Source organism: Rhinoraja longicauda, chromosome 9 (genome assembly GCF_053455715.1).
Source record: "Rhinoraja longicauda isolate Sanriku21f chromosome 9, sRhiLon1.1, whole genome shotgun sequence".
Classification (NCBI taxonomy): Eukaryota; Metazoa; Chordata; class Chondrichthyes; order Rajiformes; family Arhynchobatidae; genus Rhinoraja; species Rhinoraja longicauda.
Genome location: NC_135961.1, coordinates 22,117,716 through 22,142,783, shown reverse-complemented (window position 1 = coordinate 22,142,783; position 25,068 = coordinate 22,117,716). Strand labels below are relative to the sequence as shown.

The 25,068-nt window shown below is 40.9% G+C and overlaps 1 protein-coding gene across 2 annotated transcripts; it reads left to right on the top strand.

The window, feature by feature from the left end:
• Window positions 1–1,957: 1,957 nt before the first annotated feature.
• On the top strand, window positions 1,958–25,062 carry LOC144596530 (creatine kinase M-type-like). Of its 2 annotated transcripts, XM_078404936.1 has the most exons (10): window positions 1,958–2,068; window positions 2,564–2,610; window positions 5,212–5,404; window positions 6,150–6,304; window positions 9,962–10,094; window positions 15,911–16,082; window positions 18,008–18,131; window positions 20,265–20,451; window positions 20,646–20,699; window positions 24,725–25,062. In XM_078404936.1, the coding sequence occupies exons 1-10, from the start codon at window positions 2,053–2,055 to the stop codon at window positions 24,901–24,903; spliced, it is 1,260 nt and encodes a 419-aa protein (XP_078261062.1). In that variant the 5' UTR covers window positions 1,958–2,052; the 3' UTR covers window positions 24,904–25,062. The 2 variants fall into 2 exon arrangements, with proteins under 2 accessions (XP_078261062.1, XP_078261063.1); XM_078404937.1 differs by lacking the exon at window positions 20,646–20,699.
• Window positions 25,063–25,068: the final 6 nt, after the last annotated feature.

The window sequence follows — 25,068 nt, the reverse complement described above, 5'->3', positions numbered from 1 at the left end:
TGTTAGACTTTAACAGACTCAAGTTAGACCATTTAATGCTTAAGATTAGACCATTATGGCCTATCATAAAAAGATGTGAAATTCTTACTTTATCCTTTTTCAGGACTAGGCACATTTAACATGTGTTTATAAATCTATATAAACAAACAGCATCGTCTCTCTTTATAGATGCTGTCTGTCATGGAGTATTTCCAGCATTTTTCATTCTTATTTCAGATCACCAGCATATGCAGTTTTTATTTTTAATAGAAAAGCAAAATCTGTTCAAAAATTTGTCGATTAAAGACAATAACTGGCTGTTGTTGGGGTTGTAGCCTTCAAGACAAAGAGAATCAAATGGAGACAGAAACTGCAGAGGCTGGACCTTTCAGCGAAAAGCATTACTTGTTCTGTTATCTTGAATTCTAATACGTACAAATCTATGAACAAGAGAAATAGAAATGAACTGTGATGTTTCAAAGAATAGTAGAACATTTTAGGAGGTATGCACTGGACTCGAATTCTTTCATAAGGCTTGTTGCAGCTGTAGAATATTCTGAATTCTTAAGATGACTATAGCATCACAAAGCATTTCCGTTCATAACATTTGAGAATTCCACTCTGGTAGGAAGGAGACAGTAGTTGTGAAGAAAATAAAAGGAAGCACAAAACAGCTGCAGCTGAAGAGAACTTAAATAGAACTGATTATGTTCAGAGATACCCTATCCTCCCGACAGAGGTAACAGCAAGGACATATGCATTTCATTGTTTGTGGAGCAGTTGAAAGGATAGTTTCATTTCTCTGGGGAGACCATCACGGATCACGTCACCTCCTGCAACAAGATTTGTAAGGACGCACCACAACTCCCACAACCAAGGTCACTGTAGTCTTCGGCTTTGGTCTTGTGTCTCATTCCTTAAGCTCAAGAGATACAGTAAAGTCAGACAGTCTGCCATCTGTGCTTGCATTTAGTTACAGCTGGTGTCCAAACGTTTCCTTCAGATTCTTCACAGAGAATCAAGTCAAATCAAATTGAGTTTATTGTCATTTCCTCAAGAGGTGCAGGAACAATAAAAATGTTGCCTGTGGCAGCATCATGGGTGCAGATTCAGACTACACACAGAAACACGAATTATACATAAATCACACCGATTCTGCAAGATAGTGAAAACACATGTAGAAAACTGCAAAGAACAAGACATTAGTGCAAAGCATAATTATAAAACATGTCCATGGTAGTGCGAGAGGTGGTCTGTAATGTTCAGTTGCTGAATTAGGGTCAGAGCTCTGCAGGTCACTTTAAGAAACCAATGAAATAGGTGTTCCTGAACCAGGTGGTTTAGGCTTCTGTACCTCCTGCCCGATGGTAGCAGCACAAAGAGGGCATGCCCAGATAGTGGGTCCTTGATGATAGATGTCACCTTTTCGAGGCAGTGCTCTCATATTGATACTTTGATAGAGAGGAGGGCAGTGTTTGCGATGGACTGGGCCAAGTCCTCTAACTTTCTGCAGCCTCTTGCATTCCTGTGTGTTGGAGTTGCCATAGCACGCCAAAATGCAACCTGCCAGGATACTTCATAGAATACATCTGTAGAGGTTTGTTGGAATATTCAATGAAATGCTGAATCTCTTTAAACTTCTAAGCAAGCAGTGGCACTACTGCGCCTTCTTCATGATTACATCTACGTGCTCGGCCAAGGACAGAACGCAAAATGGAATAACAAAAACAATACGTGAGTTTATGGATATACCGATAAATGCTTTAAATGTTTCTAAACAAAAAGCAAAAACAAATAACATGTCGATATAAGATTTTCATTATGCTGGTTCCCCAATTTAAAAAAAAATCCTTGAGGAAAGAGTGGGAACAGGAGGTTACATGTCGGAAACAATCCAAACGACCGCCCACTGCGGCCGAGGTCACATTTCAAGTGAAGCCAGAGCGATGTGATCGCACTCGCAGACCAGACCGCTGCAGGAGGGCAGCGTGAGTGGTCGCTCCCGGAGGCTCGTCTCAACCAGCAGCGCAGGGTTTGTGTGTCGTTGGCCGCTGGCCGCTGGCCGCTGCAGACATGTGGAAACTAAAACGTGAGTCTTGCTTACTGTGTTTAATTGTAATCGTTACGAAAGCAAATTGAAACGTGACATCGTTAAGACCTTTAAACTCCTCGAAATGAGACCAATGAAAAGATTGCATTAGGGATACAAAAGTGATTGGCATGTTCCCAACGTGGGCATTACTGAACAAGGTTCATTCAGGTCGCCCTCTCCTTCAGTCTGAAGAAGGGTCTCGACCCGAAACGTCACCCATTCCTTCTCTCCCGAGATGCTGCCTGACCTGCTGAGTTACTCCAGCATTTTGTGAATAAATCGATTTGTACCAGCATCTGCAGTTATTTTCTTATACTCTCCTTTTTTATGGCAGGGACAGGATAGAATGAGCCTGTTATTTTCTGGCGCTCTATCGATTCGATAGATAATTGTTCTTTAAAAAAAAACATTGCTACTGTATTGTTTATTTTTGCATTACAGCATTTATCGGTATATCCATAAACTCACGTATTGTTTGCGTCATTTCCACAGCTCCGCTAGAATTGCCACTCAGTCTCAAGTACAACTACATTTTGGAGGTTTGTATTCTGAAATAAACAAAACGAAAGTTCTTCACTTATAATGTAGGCAAACGGGGAGAATTAGAATAGGGCACTCAGCACATTTGCGTAAGAAGCACATGTGCAATAGGCAAGAATTGCATGATTATTGGCTCTATTTTTAAACAGCTTACCATGTGTTTCAAAACTTTACAATTTGAGTAGAGCGAGGTCACACTGCAAGAAGATCGCTTGTGGCTTTGGGGAGGAACTCCGGCTCAGCCGAGGGCAAAATAAGATAGTTGGTGTCGAAAGTGTAATTCACAACGTTGGTCAGTTTTCAGATGTATCGCTATTTAAATGAAACGAACAATAAAAATGTGGCTGTCAAGTAAATAACGGTTATTTATAAATATAAAGCTCCACTGAGAGGCAGAACAAAACGTGGCAGGGCAACACAGCCGTGGGGGTTAGTCAGACAGATGGTTGGAAAAAAACTCCCCTTGCCTGTGCCTGTCATTAAAAGACAGCGCTGGAATAACTCAGTGGATCAGGCAGCATCTCTGGAGAACGCGTGACATTTCTGGTTGGGACCCTTTTTCTGTCTGATTGCGGTGCCATGGGGAGGGGAAGGGGGAGCTGGAAGAGATGAGGAGCAGGACAAGGGATAATAGGTACAGGGGAGAGGGGGTTTTGATCGGCAGATGGTTGGACAAAGGCCAAAGATGAAAAGGCAAAAGGTGTGGGATGAGGATAGGAGAGGTGTATATTTTTACAGCCAGAGGAAGAAATGTAGTGGGAAAGGGAGAAATGGATGTGAGACTAGGTGGGGCCAGGGAACGCAAGGACTGGGAGGAGGGGGGGGGGGGGGGGGGGATGAATGTGAGGGTTGTTTGCAGGATAATTACTTAAAATTGGAGAATTCAATGTTCATACCGTCAGGGTGTAAACTACACAAGTGGGATACAGGGGTGGGCCTGCCAAAGCTTGCTGGATTTCCCAGTTGCTTACTATTTTAACTCCTCTTCCCATTGAATAATTACCTTTCTGTCCTGGGCCTCCTCCATTGCCAGAGGGAGTGCACATGCAAATTGGAGGAACTACACCTTATATTCCTCTTGGGTAGTTTGCAGCCTTTATGAACATTGAATTTTGTCCAAACATCTGCTTATCAAAACTCCCCCTTACCTGTAACCACCTATCACTTGCCAAGTTTTGTCCTGCACCTCCTCTCTCTCCTAGCTTTCTCCCCCACCCACCTCCCACCATAATCAGTCTGAAGATGGATCCCAACCAGAAATGACACCTACCCGTTCTCCAGAGATGCTGCATGTTCTGCTGAATTACTCCAGCACTTTGTCATTTTTTGTAAACCAGCATCTTGCAATAACTTTTCAGGGCAAGGTGCTACAATCAAATAAATGACTCCAAACGATGCAGCATTATGAAACACCTCAGAAATGTCAGTGTACAACTAATTATTACATATACTTTTTAGTTAATAGCTGTTCTATCGAAAAAACGATTGCTGCTTTGGAAAGACTGAATTCGTCTGCTTGCAGCAAAAGCAGCATTCATTTCCATTTATCTTGCAGTCGCCTTTCAGGGCAATGTGCTACAAATGACTCTAATTGATGCAGTGTTATGATATATATACCTCAGTAAAGGTAGTGTACAACATGTTATTACTAACTACATTTTAGTCATCAGCTGTTTTATCAAAAAAATCTCTACTGCTTTGGAATCACTTTTAGTTATCTACTCTTAACTGCACTTTGAAATGTTTTAGCAAGCCACTCAATTCACAGAAAATGATATAAGCTACAACTGCTAGCTTAGACGGTGATGTTCTTGTTTTGTGACAAAATAAAGATGTATTTTCTATTAGTCGAAACCGCATCGATAATCTGTGTTTTGTGCAATGGCATTTCTTGAGAAATACTCGGTGTTTAAATGGCTTTGATGCTGTTCTCGCCCTCAAAATCCATCAATCAAAAGTTTATTTTTATTAACCTTGTGGTATTAAATATGTTGTACGATATTCAGTATGTGATGTATTGCAATTCCTTGTAATTGATGGATACGGTACACTGTTGGACATCTGAATCAATGAGGCTTTGTCACTATTTACTTATCAATAATGTAGAAATAATGTGGACACAACATCAATCCCATAACACAAAATATTTATTTTAAAAGATGCTGCACAGAATAGCCGAATATCCTTTGATATAATTATAGCTTTCAACTGTTTCTACTAATACAAAGTGCATAATATATATTTTTTAATCGACAATGATGATCTTGGTGTGAAGGCATTTATCGCCCATCTTAGTTGTTCATGATCCTAGCAGCTGGCTAAACTATTTCTGCTTCATGTGCAAAAGAGTAAAATAGTGCTCAAGTTGAATTTTTATCTTATTGTTACATTTTGCATCTTGTTTTTAGCCTTAAAATGAATAGTCATTTTAAAAGGCAATGTAATGATGTTAAAGAATTTTATACCCCTTCGGACCACCACATCCATGCCGACCTCTTTGCCCATCTACACCAATCCCATTTGCCCACGTTAGATCTGTATCCTTCTATGTCTTATCTTTTCAAATGTACATGTGTGAATATGGCTATTCATAATTTTAGCAAATAACTCCGCACGATCCTGCAATTACTGGAAATAAATTGTCAGCCGAAGAAGAATTTCCAAACTTGAGCAAAAATCAGACGTGTATGGCAAATGTTCTCACAGTCCAAATGTACAAGAGACTGATGGGACGGGCAACACCAAGTGGCTTCACACTGGATGATGTTATCCAGCCTGGTGTGGATCAATCTGGTAAGAGACATCTCTATATAAATAATTACTTCTGATTTAACTCAGTAAAAATAATATTACTGCATGTTTCCATGTCATAACTTGAATCATTTGTAAACTTTCTATTTGTTGTGACTTTAAAGTTCTGATCTTTCACTCCTCGTCAATTTTTGGTACTTAAGAGTTTCTCATTCTGATTTTATGTGTACTTGGAGGATTGTTCGTGTAATGGTTGAGTAAACGCCTGCAAAGGGCCATTTGTTCTTCGTGTATTCTGAAATAAGTGAAACGGTGGTACACTGGTAGAGTTGCTGCCTTACAGCCCCAGAGACCTGAGTTTGATCCTGACCACGGGTGCTGTTTGTACAGAGTTTGAACGTTCTCCCTGTGACCGCATGGATTTTCTCCGGGTGCTCTTGTTTACTCCCAAACTCCACAGATGTACAAGTTTGTAGGTTAATAAGCTTTGGTAAAATTGTAAATTGTCCTTAATGTGTGTAGGATATTGTTAGTGTACAGGAATCACTGGTTGGCACAGACTCTGTGGGCCAAAGGGCCTGTTTCCGTGCTGTATCTCTAAAAATGAAAGTGATCCAATTAGGAGTATAATCTGCTAATATTGTGGAAAGGATCCTTGCCTTTGGAATATTTCACTGAACAACATGTGAACAATATTCTCGTGGTCATTTTGAGTGTGTTATTTGTTGGTGTTAAAGTATTATAATGATTTAGTTGACATTGGTATTTTCTTTGCTTGCCATTATAGAGCATTCTTGTATCAGAACGGCAGGCTGTGTGGCTGGAGATGCAGAATCATATACTGTCTTCATGCAGTTTTTTGATCCTCTTATTAAACTTTATCACAGTGGTTACCAGACAAGTGAAAAGCATAAGAGTGACATGAATCCAGAAAACTTAAAGGTACATTTATTAAACTAGCTTTGATATTTGTCCGTTCTTTAATTAGATGACAATAGAATGTGAATAAGCTTTCAGACCGTTGAGCAGGCTTTGTCCATATTGATTATGTAATCTATCCTATAAATTACTCTCACCTTTTAATCTTATAATTATCAAAAGTATTTATGGTTTATCAAATTCATATACACAATACACAATACACACTGATGAGCCAAAACATTATGACCACCTGCCTAATATGTTTTTTGTTGGTCCTCCGTGTGCCGCCAAAACAGCGCCGACCCGCCGAGGCATGGACTCTGTAAGACCCCTGAAGGTGTCCTGTGGTATCTGGCACAAAACATTAGCAGCAGATCCTTCAAGTCCTGTAAGTTGCGAGGTGGAGTCACCGTGGATGGGACTTGTCGATCCAGCACACCCCACAGATGCTCAATCGGATTGAGATCTGGAGAATTTGGAGGCCAGGGCAACACTGTAAACACTTCATGTTCCTCAAACCATTCCCGAACAATGTGCAGTATCGCAGGGCACATTATCCTGCTGAAAGAGGCCACAGCCATCAGGGAATACCATTGCCATGAAGAGGTGTACCTGATCTGCAACGATGTTTAGGTAGGTGACGGGTGTCAAATTGACATCCACATGAATGGCCAGACCCAGGGTTTCCCAGCAGAACATCGCCCAGAGCATCACACTCCCTCCGAGTGGCTTGTTGTCTTCCCACAGTGCATCCTGGTGCCATCACTTCCCCAGGTAAACGGTGCACACGTACACGGCCATCCACATGATCTAAAAGAAAATGGGACTCATCAGACCAGGCGACCTTCTTCCACTGCTCCCAGGTCCAGTTCTGATGCTCGCGTGCCCAATGTAGGTGCTTTCAACAGTGGACAGGGGTCATCATGGGCACTCTGACTGGTCTGCGGCTATTCAGCCCCATACGCAGCAGGGTGTGATGCACTGTGTATTGTGACACATTCCTCCCGTGACCATTAAAATTTTCTGTGACTCGTGCCACAGTAAACCTTTTGTCGGTTTGGACCAGATGGGATAGCCTTCGTTGCCCTCGAGCATCAATGAGCCTTGGGCGCCCAACACCCTGTTGCCGGTTTGTGGTTTGTCCTTCCTCGGACCACTGTCGGTAGGTACTCGCCACTGCTGACTGGGAGCACCCCACAAGCTTTGGAGATGCTCTGACCCAGTTGTCTGGCCATAACAATTTGGCCCGTGTCAAAATCGCTCAGGTCTTTACTCCTGCCCATTTCTCCTGCATCCAACACATCAACTTCAAGAATTGACTGCTCACTTGCTGCCTAATATATCCCACCCCTTGACATGTGCCATTGTAACAAGATAATCAATGTTATTCACCACCTGTCAGTGGTCATAATGTTTTAGCTCATCGGTGTTTTCCCCACTAGCGATCTGTAGTTCATGGATCAAGTGATGTCCATGTTTCCCTTCACCGCATCTCTATCTTCTCATGCAGTCCTCTTCATACTTTCAACCCCACCAGTGAAGTAGCGTGAAATGCTTTGTTTCATTAAATGTATAACACAAGCTTAATCATTCACACAATATGAGCCGCAAGGCAACTATTTAACACCTACCTGTAATCATCTTTGAAGTTGACAATGTTGCCATCTCCTTTTTCTTTCAAGAGTCAAGAGTATTTAATTGTCATATATACCAACAACAGAATGATAAACTTGTTACTGGCAGCAGCTTAATGGGCCAGTAAACACTTAACTGATAGATTACATAATAAGCACAAAATTCAATAAATTAAAAAAACTACTATTAGTGTAGAAAGCCTGAATCAAGATAGTTCATCCAAGATAGTGCAACCAAGAATCAAGATAGTGCAACCAAGATAGTTCATCATTTATTTAGTGTTTTGTTATGTTCTGTAGCGTTTGAGATTCTGATTGCTGTTCTTGAACCTGAAGGTCACAGTTTTCAGACTCGTATCTTCTTCCTATTGATAGGAGTGAAATGAGAGCATGGCCAGGGTGGTGTGGGGTTCTTTATGCTGGCTGCCTTTTTGAGGCAGAGCCTCCTGCACATTCCTTTGATGGTGGGGAGATCAGTACCTTTGATGGAGCTCCACCTCAAATATATCATCTCATGCAGTCTTCATGCTTTCAACCCCACCAGTCAGCAATTTGGCCTGCAGTCTTCTATGATAGAGGTTCACCATCCACAGCGAATAAATTTATTCCCATTTATAAATGTATCCTGGAATGGGAACCTTCATTTGGGAACACCTAGCCCCACCCCAACTAGCCAGGAATACTCTCTACAAAGAGATTGTCCAGAACAATCAGAATTCCTCATGATTCAATGATATCGTTCATTCTCCTAAATCTAGTCAATGCCAGCTATTGAACCTCGTCACATGAGTTATTAATATGGTAAACCTTTGCTGTTCTCCTTCAATGGCAAGTATATTCTATCTTGGGTAAGGGAATTTAAACAGCATGTTCATCAACCTTCTAAAGGCTGTCCCACTGTAACTATCATCTGAGTCACCCAGAGTAGGAGTGGAGGTGGTCTTGCTTCCTGGGAGCAGGCACAGAAGCTGTGACTCACCACACAAGCCCTGCTCTTAGACCCTCCAATATCTAAAATGCCAGGAGCTGAGATGGTCCACTAACCATATGCACCAACATGTGTAAGAAAGAACTACAGATGCTGGTTTAAACCGAAGAAAGACACAAAAAGCTGGAGTAACTCAGCGGGACAGGCAGCATCTCTGGAGAGAAGGAATGGGCGACGTTTCGGGTCGAGACCCTTCTTCAGACTGGTTAGGGATAAGGGAAACGAGAGATATAGACGGTGATGTGGTTGCATGTGTAAAGCTGCAGCAAGTAAGAATTTCATTGTCCCTTTCCTGGTGCATATTAAATACTTTTTTTTAATTCACAAAATGCTGGAGTAACTCAGCAGGTCAGGCAGCATCTCGGGAGAGAAGGAATGGGTGACGTTTCGGGTCGAGACCCTTCTTCAGACTGAAGGGTCTCGACCTGAAACGTCACTCATTCCTTCTCTCCCGAGATGCTGCCTGACCCGCTGAGTTACTCCAGCATTTTGTGAATAAATCGATTTGTACCAGCATCTGCAGTTATTTTCTTATAGCATATTAAATACTCCTGACTTGACTCTTCATCTCTCTGAAAATCTTCCCGCTTGGATTTCCAGAAAGGAGAGTTTGTTTCTGAATTGTGCGGCCATTCTTTTCTCCAGTAATTTCCCAGCAACAAAATAACACGAGAGGTTGGATTTGATGCTCACTGCTTTAAGTGGTGCAGGCTAGATGCCAATAGTTGGGTTAGTATGCAGGACGGCAAAATTATTCGTACATGGCATACACTAATTGAGAAAGCAGCGTGATTCACACCTTCTAAGCAGGTAGGTCCTTGGGCGAAGTTCGTCCATGAACATCGTGCACTAATGGAACCGGGACAAACTTGCACGGATCGCCTCGTCCCCTGCACCCACCCTCCCCTCTATCCTTCCCTACTGCTCCAATTGAGGCGCTCCTGTGCGAACGTTGAATGCAAGGAATCGTGTGCGCCTGGTCTTTATTAAGTCTAAGCCAATTTAATATTTGGCTAACAAGATAACTGTCTAGTAATTACTCTTTTTCCCCGGCAGGGTGGATCCGATTTAGACGGACAATATGTGCTGGGGTGTAGAGTAAGCGCAGGACGCAACGTGGATGGTTATAGTTTCCCACCACACTGCAGCCGCGGGGAGAGGTGTGCACTGGAGAAGCTGGCGATAGCAGGTGAATTTAGTTTTGTTTCTCCAACACTATGATCGGTGGACACACAATTCACTCTAAACCACTCCAGTCCTTTTATACTTCCCTAAATGAATGCATCTATTGTGCTCATTGAAAGCATTCTGTCACCACCTTGTGATCAACTGCGGGAAAACATTACAGCTGTTGCACAAATCTCAACACAACCGAAAGGACAAATGGTGTTTGATCTTTCGGCTGAAAATATCTCGAGCGTTTTGTGCTATTTTTACCAGTTGCCTTTTGAAGGATAGGTGGGAAGCTGTTTGAATATTCTCGATCACTTGTGCATGCACACGTCTGCCCTTGTTTTAATGTAACCATACAGTTAAGATAACGATGGACTATGATAAGCAAGAATACGATAAATTGCCTTAATAAGTTACGAAACTGCCTCCATTTTAGCCTATCAGTAGAAAGGAAAATCTCTTAAACATTCAAGTGTGAAGCTTTTGCACAATGCGATCTTCAATGAAGGTCTGCCTGAAGTCATCAGTTACAATGCTTTTGGAAACATCTGTGAGCTACAGTAGTGTTTTCTTTCTGAATTACTAATTCAACCCACCACAGATCATTTAAAACCTCATTGCCGTCATTTGTTAATTTTCTTCCTATCTCAAAAGTTTTTAAACCATGATCGCAGCTGGTAAATAAACAGTTTAGGTCTTTCTGCACGGCCTGATTTTCATCAAGGCTACACGTCATTCAGAAAGTCAGATCACTTGGCAGAAATTCCATTTTTGATCACTGGCCCTCGAACGTTCCTGCTCTCTTGTTAACACACCTCAGATAATATAATATGCCACTGGGGTACAGAGTGACTGATGAAATGAGAATACTGCTGGAAACTGTTTCCAGAGAATTGGCATTGACCAGCATCTTGTATTTTAGTCATCCAAAAACCTTATCCTATCTGATTTTCCCCTTCTGCTCTTTCCCGCTTCTTCCTCTTTCAACTATTCCTTTCTTCCGCCAGTATTCAGCCACTTACCTGAACAGTTCATGTTGATGTTCCACTTTCTTGCATGTAATAATCATAATCCCACACGTCCATTTTGTTCGCATGCCCATTTCCCTCCCTTCAATCTATCAAATTTATTGGTATGGGGTAGTAAGGAACTGCAGATGCTGGTTTATATCAAAGATAGACACAAAATCCAGTAGTAGCTCAGCAGGTCAGGCAGCATCTCTGGAGAGAAGGAATGGATGACATTTCGGGTCAGAACCCTTCTTCAGACTGAAAGATAGAGGTGTGGGGGTGGGGGGTGGGGGGGACTGGATGAGTTCCCTGTTCCGCTGGATTACTCTCGCATTTTGTGTCTTTCTATTTCTATGGGGTCTTTGGTTCAATATGGTTTTGCAACTCTGCAAAAACACACTTCTATTATTATTAACACAGATATCTTAGACTTAATATTATATCTGTGTTCTCATTCTAAATCCTTTGGTTACTTACTCCATCTACCCCAGGACCAGTCCCTCTAAATTGTGAACATTTAAATCTCTCCCATTTATCAATGACTTCCTCAATTTCACAAGTCTTGTGCTTATATTTACTCATATCAGATAACTTCTTTGTTATTCTGTGGTACATCTTATCTATTTTGACAACATCCTTCTAATGCAGTGGAGCCCAAAATTGCTCACTCTTCTGGAACTGTCGTCTTACGACTGTAATGGTTCACAAAAATGCTTTCAAATCAGCTTCTGCCTTAATCATTGTGATGGTAGTAATATTTTCAATCCATTCCTATCTCACACTGTTACCATCTCATTCTATTATGTTTTCTGCTCAAATTGTCCAGTCATACGTTTTCTATAAAATGTATACTTTTGACTGAATAGAAAAACTAAACCAAGTATTTTCATTGGAAGTCAGAATACGAATGACTACTTTATAGTTAGGAACTGAACATATTTCCATCCAAGTGATAAATCAGACCATTGGACCAATCTATCAACAAGACTGCTTTCTTTTATTTTGAGTTTAAGTATAGATATTTCCATATCACCAATTATATCTGAAATTTTTTAACTATCTGTTATGCTTTATTGCCGTGTGGCCTTTCTTCATGTTACTGCTTCCAATATTTGTTAATTTAAGTTCAAATTCCCAATATGGTGCTATTAAATTGACTAATCAGCTATAAGGGTGTTAGTTAACAAATTTGATTGTTTCAGAATTTGCTTTCACAGAATAGTGTCATTTTTTAGTTTATTTATAATTATCAGTTTTTGCTTAATATTTTTGCACGTTTCCCAAAGTTTAAGAGCATTTGAGTTGCATTTGAATGGTTTTGACTTCCAAATAAACATTGATATTTTTGGATGAATCCCTGTGGTTTCTTTGTGATTTACTTTGGGAGACTTTTGAAAATGTATTTGTTATAACGGCGACAAGCTGGGATGTTGCCAGTTCCCTGCTGAGTGCACCGCATACTCTGAAAGCTGAATAGCAGAATGAAGCATCCCCCTCCTACCACATCATTTCATATTTACTGATGCCTTTAAGTAGATACCAGTCTTGTGGCAGAGTCTGAACTACATGAATGAGGACGAGCAATGGTAATGTCTTTGATTTTGAGCTACTATTAAGAGGCATAAGACTGGAATTTGGCTAAAATGTTTGCCTGGGTTAATTTGATAGATGTATGCAGGGAATAGGCGGCACGGTTCTGCAGTGGTAGAGTCGCTGCCTTACAGCACCAGTAACCGGGGTTCGATCACGACTACAGGAGCTGTCTGTGTAGTGTTTGTACGTTCTCCCTGTGACTGCGTGGGTTTTCTTTGGGTGCTCTAGTTTCATCCCACATTCAAAAGATGTAGGTTAATTGGCTTCTGTAAACTGTCCCTACTTTGTACGATAGAACTAGTGTATAGGTGATTGCTGGTTGGTGTGGATTCAGTGGGACAAAGGACCTGTTTCCACCCTATTTCTCTCTTTAAAAAACAGAATGGATAATGCAGGTATATCACATTTTCCCTGTTTTCTAAGTTTTCTCTGGGGCATTGAAAGTAGAGGGGTGACCTGATGAAAGTACAGTATATAAAACTATCAGTGGCATAGATAGGGTAGACGGTCAGAAGCTTTTTCACCACGGTGAAAATATATACCAGAGTGTGTAGCTCTAAGATCAGAGGGGGAAATTTTAAAGGAGATGTCCGTGGCAAGTTTTTTTTACAGAATATTGAGTGGCTGGGACATGCTGTGAAGAGTGACAGGCGAGTGGTGGTAGCTGATATAATAATGGCATTTATGGGACTTTTAGACAGGCACATGAATATACAGGGAATGGAGGGATATGGATCCCTTACAGGCAGAAAAGATTAACTTGTTGTGTTTGTCACAGACTTTGTGGGGTAAAGGGGCTGTGCTTAACTGTTCAATGATCTAAATTAAAGCATTTGATTCAAATTGAAATAATTATATAATTTGAAGATATTTTCCTTAAAGGAAAAAGTCCAAAAAAAATTAATTGGACTAATATTTCACTATTTAAAGAAAGTCATTAAACCATTGGCAAATTGTAGTCTTGAGAAAGATTGGATAAGCTAGGGCTGTTTTCTTTGGAAGAGACAGATCACTTCAATGGATCGTAGAAGAATTACAATACAGAAGGAGGGCTCATTGCATCCATGCTGCTTACAATAAACTCGTCAAATAAGAAATTAGCCGGAAGTGTTTCCTTCTTGTCTCCACGTTTCCTTCTTTCTTCTTTCTTTTTTTCTTTCCTTTTTTAAATTTCTTTATCTTTCTTCTTCTCCTTTTTCCTCTTTTTTTCTAACTGGGGGGTGGGGGGGAGGGGGGTTGTGGGTGGGGAGATAATACAGAACAATACAAGTATAATCAAATTTAAAATGTATAATCGAATTTATAATGTAGGTACCATCGCGTACTATGAGTTCATACATGTATTTGTTTTGTTAAAATTTAAATAAAATTAATTAAAAAATTTAAAAAACGCAAGTCAACCTTCTAACCCTTAATCTGTGGCCCTGCAGGTCTTCAAGTGCACATCCAAGTTCTTTTGAAATGTGATGAGGTTTTCTGCTTCTATCACTCTTTCAAGCAGTGAATTCCAGACTCTTGCTGTGCACTGAATGGAAAATGGTCAATTTCCCCCTTTAACGCTGCTACAAGTTACTTTAAATCTGTGTTCACTAACTTTAACTCTGGTTAGCAAAATTAGTTCCTCCCATTTTCTTCACATGGACTTTTCCTTAATTTGATGTTCCTCAATCAAGTCTCTTCTCTGTCTTCTTCCAAAGCAAACAACTCTAGCTAATCTGATCTTTATTCATTGCTACATTTTGTCTGGTCTGCCAATATCCACATTACGCGTAAGACAGGGCCCAATGGGTGCTTGGTGGACCAGAGGGGGGTGAAGAATGATGGGCAGATGGAGCCAGGTAGGGGAGCAAAAGTGGGGGAATGGTGATTTGGGAAACAGAAATGGGTGAAAAATAGGTGGATGCAGGTAAAGCATGGCGAGAGAGTGACGATGGAGACAGCTGTTGGAGAATGATAAGCAGGAACAAAAAAGGCTGTCACTGTTGGAATCTGATAAGTAAGGAAGGTGACAATGGGAATCATTAGTGGAAGAATGAAAGGTGGATGGATCCAGAATCAGGCACTTAGAGGTAAGTTTGACCAGCTGAGTTTGTCACCATGGGTGAGTTAGACCAAGGGCCCTGTTTCTGTGCTGTTAGCTCTATCACTTTGCCAATCTGTCACCTCGTCTCTGCTTTGGTAATGGACATGTAGAGGAGGCCATGTCAAGAGCACTGAATGTAACACATCCTCTCTCACTGCCATCTAGCGACCGAAACAGCTCCTCCAGCCTCCATCGAGAGCAGTGTTTAGACCAGGTTGGAGGAGGTGCACTTGAATCATTGTTTCACCAGGAGGAGCTGTTTGGGTCCTTGGATAGGGGTGAGAGAGGACATGTTGCATCTCCTGTAGTTGAAAGGGAAAGTGACGGTGATGGGTGGGTGGAGATGGATGAACAGGCCAGTGAGCCATAGAGAGTGGTCCTTGTGGAAGGTGGAACAGCGTGGGGAGAAAATGTGACTAGCAGTGGGGTCTTGTTGCAGCTGGCAAAAATGACAAAAGAACCCATCATAGCTGCCAGATGATGTAGAGTTTGGACTTGAAATGTTAACTATCCTGTTTCCCCACAGTTGCTGCTCGACCCGCTGCAGTCCTCCAGCATATTTTGTTCTTGCGTGTCGTCATGCTAAAGCTATGACGTAATCAGCATTTTACACGATTGTTGAATAAACTTCCTAATCTTAAATTCGTTGCCATGACTAATAAAAGAAAGAATGCCATGGCTTATTGACGTCCTGCTGCCTTTCAGGATCTATGCAGGGATTTTTTCTTCTATTAGTCATTGGCAGAGAATTTAAAAGCAGGAAGGTTATTCAAGAATGCTAGTTAGATCACAGCTTTAGCATGACGACTCTTTGTTTCTCCATACCACTCAATATGTTAACTTCATTTGTATATTCCCTTGCTTTGCTGCACCTTCTTAAATGCATTAACTCACTTTTATGGGTTAAATTCCAATTACAATTTATCTGCCCAACCTACTAGATTAGATCTTCTGGCAGACTAAAGCTTTCTTTCTAGCTCCTGCTATGTGGTCAATATTTAATGTTGCCTCCATAATTCATTATATTACAAATGCAAGGGACTGAGTTCTGAATGGAATACAAAACACACAAGAAAACAGAAAATCTACTCTCCAATTTTATTGATCCTTTGTTTCCATTTACTTCGGTCAAATTATCGTCAACAGCCTTCCATGCAATGGATGATGAATATAAGGGCACTTACCATTCATTGAAGAACTTGAGTGAGGAAGACTGTCAGGATCTGATCAATGCTGGAATCTTTACTGATAATCTTGTCACTCCAAAGATGTTTTCATCTGGAATGGCCAGAGATTGGCCAGATGCACGGGGAGTCTGGTAAGTGTGTTTTATTTTAAAAATCCAAATAGTTTTCCAAATGGCATTTCAATCCATTGAGATCACAAATTATGGCACTAGCGGCTCAGTTTCCACAGGCTATCTAGCTCTTCCGATGCACCGATGTAAAATACCATTTATGCGTAGACGTCAAGCATCCTTTTCAACTCTGTGGGCAATTTGGATATCAAAGGCCAGGAAGCAAAACAATTGATTATGCCTGTGATCTAGTGGGCAAGTGTTTGGAACAGGAGAACCAAAAACGAAAGGAAATTTATCAGCTACTGACAGAATGGCTTAGAGTATTCCAATGAATCATTTGTTCAACAAACAGCTTGACCATGGTTACTAGACAACCCATGGAGAAATAGGAAGATTGGGGAAAAAAATAGCTTGTGCAACTTGGCTCTTTCAATAAAATATTTTTTGGGGGCGGGGGACACTTATTGTTTTGATTTTGTTTTTTTCAACATGCAAATTTCAAGTTTCCTGCATGAAATTGGCCTTAAATAATTTCTATATTACATTTTCATAGCTTAAATAATTTGTTTCAAGACAATTATTTTGCTGGTTCATTTAAAAATAGTGCTTTAAAACTGAAATTTACAACAGAATCTTGATCAACTGGGCCAAAGGGCTGAGGAATGGTAGTTGGAATTTTATTCTGATATGGGCAGGACCTGTACAGTAAATGGTTGGATCCTGGGGAGTGTTGTAGAACGGAATCCTCGGGATGCAGGTACCTAGTTCCATGACAACGGTAGTCTCGGTGGTGAAGGCATTGGGCACACTTGGTCAGGGTATTGAGAACAGGAGTTGGGATATCATGTTACAGCTATACAAGGCCACAGACTACTGAGTATAGTTATGGTTGGCCTACCATAGGTAGGAAGTCATTTAAACTGGAAAGAATGTAAAAAAAAATCCATGGATGTTACTGGGATTGGAAGGTTGATTTAGAAGGAGAGGCTGGATAGGCTAGGATATTTTCCCTGGAATTTAGATGGCTGACAGGTAAGCTTAGAGGTACATAAAATCATGAGCTGCGTTATCAATGGTAAATTGTCAGGCTTTCCCTCTGGGTAGAGCTTAAAGAGAGACCGAAGAGGCAGCTTTTACACACAGAGCATGCCGCGCATTTGGAGCTAGCTGCCAGAGTTAGTAGTAGAGCCAGATATAATGATGACATTTAAAAGTCGCTTGGATAGCTACATGGTTAGGTAGATGAATAGGCAAGGTTTAGAGGGATATGGGCCAGGCACAGGCAAGTGGGATTAGCTTAGTTAGGCAACTTGGTTGGCAAGGATGAGTTGGGCCAAAGGGTCTATTTCTGTTCTGTAAGACTCCAAGGTGAATAACTAAATGTTACAGTAAATGCAACCTGTATCCTAATAAAGGGAGTTACGATATTGTAATTGATAGCTAGAAATAACATCTTGCAATGTTCATTGAAAAATTGGTTATAGTAGTGTTCATGGTTTCTGTGGCTTCTTAAGAGTTGGTTTGACTATGAGCTAACCTACTCACTCTTGTACTCCCAATTAACAGAATAGAGCAATGTTGTATGTAACGATGTTGTGTATTGGTGTAATAAACTTATTCCAGCAAGAAAATCTATTTTGGTGTTATATTACACCATTTTTTATTTTTTTTGTGTAATATAACACCAAAAGAGATTTTCTTGTTGGAATAAGTTTATTAAACCAATACACAACATCGTTATGAAAAATGTTTTTCTTTCATGAATATGAGTTACTGAGCCCTCTTAGGACCAATTTCTTGATGTTTTGTACAAAGAAAGCCCAGTGTTATACTAAGAAAGTTACTTGAAATATTTGCATGTAGTTTTGGACTGACTCTTAAAACAACCTATTAATTGTTCAGATTGGCTTCAAAGGTATAAATGATAAATTTACATTTTATAGGCACAATGATATGAAAAATTTAATTGTTTGGGTCAATAAAGAAGACCACCTTCGTATTACTTCTAAGCAACAGGGAGGAAATTTGAAACAAGTTTTTACACAGTTTTCTTTGGGTATTAAAATGGTAAGTAATTTTTATATTTTCATACATTTATTTTAAATAGCCATTGAATTATCAGTTTAAAAGTATTAATACATAGTTTACATGAATATATATTCTTTAGAATGAATAAATATTGAAATCTAACTACCAATTGAAAAGATTTACAATGTTGCCAAAATGAGCAACAAGGCTGAGAATTGGATTTTTTTAGAATTCAGCAAAGGAGACCCAGAAATCTGACCAGGAAAGGAAAACCTGAATACAAGGGAACTTGGCTGGGAACATGAATATAGGCAGTAAAAGCTATTGTTAATGTGGGCCGCTTATTGTCCAAGAGGCAAATAAATTAAATGGAATATTTTGTCTGTCATCTTTGAAGAATGGACAATAAATGTCTGAGAAATCGGGGAGAACAATTCTAGAATGGAAAAGGAGCTGAAAGACATGTTGCAAAATAAATAATAGGACTGAGAGCAATTAAATGTTCAGAACCTGATGATTCACATCCCAAAGTTTAGAAAGTGGCTGCAGGAATGGTGGTGCATATTTTTAGCTTCCCCAATTCTGTTCATTCTGAAATAATGATAGAGGGAGCAAATGTCAAAGACAGTGAAAATAGATTTTTACTACAAGTTACCCTGATGTCAATGGTAGTGAAATTTTCTTTTAAATACATTAATAATAATAAGGCCCAATAAAGGATGTACTCCCTGCGGCAGCTGAGGAAATCTGCCACAAATCTGCTCCAATTCTATACTGCCATCGTAGATGCCTTCTCCATCATGGTCTGGTTTGGCTCAGTCACCAAGCATGACATCCGGTGACTGCAACGAATCGTTCGATCAGCTGAGGTTGGCTGCAACCTTCCCATTGACGAACTGCACACTGCAAGGGCCAGGAAGCGAGCGGGCAAGATCATCTCTGACCCCTCTCACCCTGGCTACAAACTCTTTGAAGCACTTCCCTCTGGAAGGCAACTCCGGATTGTCAAAGCTGCCACAGCCAGACATAAAAGTTTTTTTCTGCGAGTAGTATCTCTACTCAATAACCAAAAGTCTGTAGTCTCTTTTTGACGGGGTTTTTTTTCACTCACATGTTTAAAACATAATGTTGTATTCTTAATGTTTTAATTGTTTACTGTATGTTCGTGTTGTTACTTGCGAGCAGAGCACCAAGGCATATTCCTTGTATGTGTACATACTTGGTCAATAAACTTATTCATTCATTATTCTAAGTAATCACTTGCATTGTCTGACTCCAAGCACAAATTCCCTCCTTTATCCTTAAGTGTTTTATCTTCTCCCAGGTTACCCTCTTGTTTTTAATTAGGTATAAAAAGCCTTAGGATTTCCTTTAATCTTACTTGCCTAAACCATTTACAGACTCATTTTGGCCCTTCTAATTACCGCTTAAGTTCTTTCCTCCTTGCTTGATAATTCCTTTCGGCCTTGGTTGATGTCATCATCTTAAACTTTGTATATGCCTCCTTTTGTGTTTTAACCAAATTTACCTCTGGTCATTCAAGTTTCCCATCCTTAACCTACTTACTGGAACATATAACCTGATATCTCCCCACAATACCTTTAATATCCAGATTCAAACAACACTCGGCGATTGAGACTTCATTCCACTCCTTGATAGAAAATTTCATAGATTCACTAGCTATTGGGTGAAGAAATTTCTTCTCATCTGTTCTATGGATGCCCCAGTTGTCACAAACTATTGTCTGAATGACCAGGTCATGCTTTTATTTCCTTGTGTGTGTAAATGTGCTGTCAAGAACCAAAATGCAAGTAAACTTCCACATAATGTTCCAGTCTTTGGGCAGAAATATTAAGAGATTGTTGCAAAGCTCTGGAAGAGAAAGATGTTTAGATGCTGTTTACACTATGTTCCTAGGCTGCAGTTGAGGCTTTGCTACTTTATACCTCGGCTATTGAAATTTATTCAACATTGGAGAACCTTAAACTCATGAGACTAGACAAATGTACTTACAAAGTTGGACATTTAATGTTGTCACTAGTTAATTGTGCTTTGAAATTATTTTGCTAATAGTTTGTGAGGGAACTTGACAAAATAACTTTCTATTTGCCAATGATTTGTTGTATTATACACTTTTAGAAATTGGAGAAATAACTATGATTCTTTGTTTAGCTTGAAGAAATATACTGTCAGAAAAAGCACTCTTTCATCTGGAAGGATAATCTAGGTTATGTGTTGACTTGCCCGTCTGAACTTGGCACGGGCTTGCGGGCAAGTGTCCACATTAGGCTGAAGTACATCAGTAAGCATGACAAGTTTGATGAGATCTTGCAGAGACTACGTCTAGAAAAATTCACTGGTACTGTATTAATTTTTTTTAAATTCTATTAAATTACTAATTAAATGTAACCATTTGAATAACACTAAATGGTGAGTGGCACTAAATTGGAATACTTTGTATTGCAAATTGTTGAAGTGTGATTAACATTTTGCATCTCACTTGTTACATTTATTTTATCATATAACATACTAACCTCTAATTTTATTTTGCAGCAGGAGAAATGCATTTCTTGAAAGTTCTCCCATTTCTCATCAGCGTTCATCTGTGTACGTTCCCATTGTTCAATATTTGTTACGCTAACATATTACGCTGTTTATCATATACACAAACAAGGTTGGAAATACTGTTGTTCTGTTTTAATTCCCATTTCAAAATAATACCTCTACCAAGCCAGCATATTTTGTTCACTGCAGATGGCTTGACTATGGAGTACTTCCATATTCAATTAATATTTTCAGTGTTTTTATTGTACTTCATTTTTGTTCATGTTAAATTTTCCCTTTTCTTTCTGATCATCTGATATGACGTTGTCAGAAATGTCTACTATGTTCACTAACAGAATAAGTAAAACAGAAAATGCAGAAAGTACTTAGCAAGTTAGCATCTGTGCTAGGAGAAACCAATTTAACTCTATCGCTCTCGTTTCCTAGTTCTCCGACCACTCTGACTGTTCCCCGATTAAATTTGATCTCTGTATGCTTCATTTTCACCTTCTCCTAGCTAATAATGATCTATTCTACATTTTTCTTGACCTTCATCTCCTCTTGTTTTCACACTACACTTCCTTATCTCTGTGTCTCCCTCTCCCCTGTTCTCCGTCTGAAGAAGGGTCTCGACCCGAAACATCACCCATCTCTTCTAACCAGAGATGCTGCCTGTCCCACTGAATTACTCCAGCATTTTGTGTCTATCTTCGGTGTAAACCAGCATCTGCAGTTCCTTCCTACACATATTTCAATCAGCTAGTTGGAATGTCAACTCTGTTTCATCATTCATTGAACCACCTGACTTCCAAATTTTTTCCAGCAACTTCTCTGTATATTTTAGCTTTCCAGCATTATAGTATTTGTTTAATTTTAAATGTTGTAATTAAGTCCTGATTTCATGCTCAGTATAATTAAGTCCTGTACCTGTCCCTTCCATGATTCAGGCTTCCACCTCCACCAAAGCCTAGAAAATAATCTCAAACTGACATCTGTATATAATGTCTAATTCATCCCCACCACTTCCCTGAAGTCTCTGACATAGTGGACCATTTTGTTTTTCTCTCACTATTTATCTCTGTGAGAACTATCTTTTTTTAGGTTGTGCCACATCAGTCAAGTCATTGTCAGAAATCATCAGATATGCCTTTTCTTTTTGGCCACCACTTTTTTTTGCATTGATTTGTGTTGATTCTTCCACTCTTTTCACCCATATTCTGACCACCATTCAAATACCCGAGGTCCAGCTCCATACCTTTTCCATTGGTTAGTGTAACCTAGCTCCACAATTTTCTCACCTTCACCACTGCCTGAGCCCTGTTTGTTAATATTGATCATGATCGATGCATATTTAGCAGCGAGAGGGTGACTCTTTAATCACTTTTTTTCCACTGCAAGTCACTGAAAACAAGCCAACAATAGAACAAAGAAATTCAAGGCCTGGGCAAATAACTAATCCAATTAAGAGATAATTAATGTTTCAGGTCTGGGACATCATCAGGTGAAGAGTCCTGGACCTTAAACATTCTCTATTTCTCCTTTCACAAATGCTGCCTGAACTGCTGAATGTTTCCAACATTTTCTGTTCTTAATTTCAGATTTCTGGTATCTGCACAAAAACTAATGGCCAAAACTGAAAGAACCAAAACTTAACAGCATTACAGATAGACTGAGAAGTGTAAATTGGAATGCATAAATTTAACATTTAAATTAGTACCAAGACACTTCAATAGTGAGCCAGACAACAGATGAAGCAAGATGTAGAAACAAAGAACTGCAAATACTTGTTAATATACAAAAGGACACAGAATGCTGGAGTAGCTCAGCGGGTCAAGCAGCATCTCATGCCGGTAGAAGAGTTTCGCCCTGAAACATCACCTATCCATGTTCCCCAGGGACGCTGGCTGACCTACTCCAGCACTTTGTGTCCAGAAGATGAAGTAGTTCTGCACTTGTACCTTATAACTTGTATATAACAGGTATAACAGAGCTTTATTTGTCGTTCGGTACCGAAGTACCGAACGAAACTACATAGCAGTCATATAAAAAAAAAAAGAATACAAGACACATAACCCCAACACAAACATCCATCACAGTGACTCCAAACACCCCCTCACTGTGATGGAGGCAACAAAACTTCCACTCTCTTCCCCACGCCCACGGACAGACAGCTCGTCCCCGACCGACCCGCACAGTCCCCGCACCGGGCGCTGAAACGTCTCGCGGCCGAACCGGGCGATGAAAGGCCCGCGACCAAGCCTTGCGCAGCTAAGTCCCGTGGTCGAGCCGCACCGGGCGATGTCAAGTCCCGCAGTCGAGCCGCACCAGCGGTGAAAAGTCCCGCAGCCGAGCCGCACCGGGCGATGTAAAGCCCCGCGGCCGAGCCGCACCAGCGATGTAAAGCCCCGCAGCCGAGCTGCACCGGGCGATGTTAAGCCCCGCGGCCGAGCCGCACCAGCGATGTTAAGCCCCGCAGCCGAGCTGCACCGGGCGATGTTAAGTCCCGCAGCCGAGCTGCACCGGGCGATGTTAAGCCCCGCACCCGAGCTGCACTGGGCACTGTTAAGTCCAGCGGCCAAGCCGCACCGGGCACTGTTAAGTCCAGCGGCCAAGCCGCACCGGGGGATGTAAAGTCCAGCGGCCAAGCCGCACCGGGGGATGTTAGGCCCCGCAGCCGAGCCGCACCCCGCGCCGTGAGGAAGAGAAAAGTCCCCCCCCCCCCCCCCCCACCCCCTCCCACACATACACAACCAAAAAAAATATATAAAAACCATCCCAACACCGACACACAACAAAAAAAAAGACGGACAGACTGCTAGTCAGCCGCTGCCGTTAGGCGCCGCTACAGCAGTTACACAAATATAAATGACATACTATTAGCTTAAAATTTGACATCAAATTACAGCCCAATTTCTTTAATTACCTTCCTGTTGCTTTTACAACATATTCAATGAAGAAATGAGGAACTGTAGATGCTGGTTTTCAAAAAAATGACATGGGCTTGAGTAGCTCAGCAGGTCCAGCAGCATCTTGGCATCTTTGGAGAACAGGATATGTGATGCTTTGAGTTGGGAAGCTACATACTGATTGGGTGTGTGGGGGGGAGGTCGAAGAGGAAAGAAAGCTGGAATAGATGAGGGGCAGGACAAAGTCTTGCAGGTAGATGGTTGCCAAGGCCAGAGCTGAGAAGACTGAAGGTGTGGGACAAAAGGATTGAAGAGTTGCGAATTGTGAAGCTAGAGGAAGGAATCTAGGCGGAAAGGGAGAAATAAGTGCAAGTCCAAGTATGGGCCATAGGGGAGAGGGAGGGGAACGCATGTTTGGAGAATTCAATGTTCATACAGTTGGGTTGTATGAAGCGCAACCGAAGTGGAATATGAGTTGCTGTTCCCCCAGTTTGCATGTGGCTTCACTTTGGCAATGGAGGAGGCCCAGGACAGAAAGGTCAGAATGGGAATTAAAATGGTTCGCAACTGGGAGATCTAGTAGGCTTTGGTGGACTGAGTGCAAGTGTTTAGCGATACGATTGGCAAGGTTACACTTGGTCTTGCCGATGTACAGGCCATATCGGGAACACCGGATGCAGCAAATTAGGCTGGAGGAGGTGCACGTAAACCTCTGTCTCATCTGGGAGAACTGCTGGGGTCCCTAGTAGGAGGCGAGGGAGGAGGTACATCAGGTGCAGGTGTTACACCTCCTGCCGGGGAAAGTACCTGGGGCGAGAGTGGTTTGGGTGAGAAGGGATGAGTGAATCGAGGAGTTGCAGAGAAGGCAGTCTCTGTGGAAGGTGGAAAGAGATGGGGATGAGAAAATGAGACTGGTGGTGGGATCACGTTGGAGGTGGCTGAAATGATGCGGGAGCTGGTGGGGTGAAAGGCGAGGACCAGAGCAACTGTTACCCTTGTTTCATCTGGGGGGTTGGGAGATGATAGCAAAACTACGGGACACAGTATCTATCTATGACAGCAGGGGAAATTCACGTTTACTAAAGAGAACATCTTATTACAATCCATTAACCTAAAGTTTACTGTTAGAGGATACTTGTAAAGAGTGTTAGTTTAACCAATATAATGAATCTTTATTTCTAGGTGATGCCTTTGCTTCCACTGAAAGTGGTGTTTGTGATATTTCTAATTCGGACAGAATTGGTTTTTCCGAAGTTCAACTATTGCAGTTTCTTGCTGATGGCATTAAGCTGTTGATCAACATGGATAAAAATATTGAACAGGGAAAGTCTATTCATGACCTGATTCCTGCTCACAAGTAGATGGATGTATATTTAGTAAAGTGAAATTACACTTTCTTTAAAGTTTCAAGCCATGAATTGTGGGAATGATTTTTTTTGTAACAATGCTTTGAATTAGTTTCTGTTTAAAAAAAAAAGATTTTATAAAAATATGATAAGAAATGTTTCAAATCTGTTAAGTTGGGC

Excerpts from the sequence above, each read along its gene's own strand:
- LOC144596530 (XM_078404936.1), top strand. Across the intron at positions 10,095-15,910 it reads GGAGAAGCTGGCGATAGCAG|CCTTCCATGCAATGGATGAT; the intron begins GTGAATTTAGTT and ends TATCGTCAACAG. Across the intron at positions 18,132-20,264 it reads TTTCTTTGGGTATTAAAATG|CTTGAAGAAATATACTGTCA; the intron begins GTAAGTAATTTT and ends TTCTTTGTTTAG.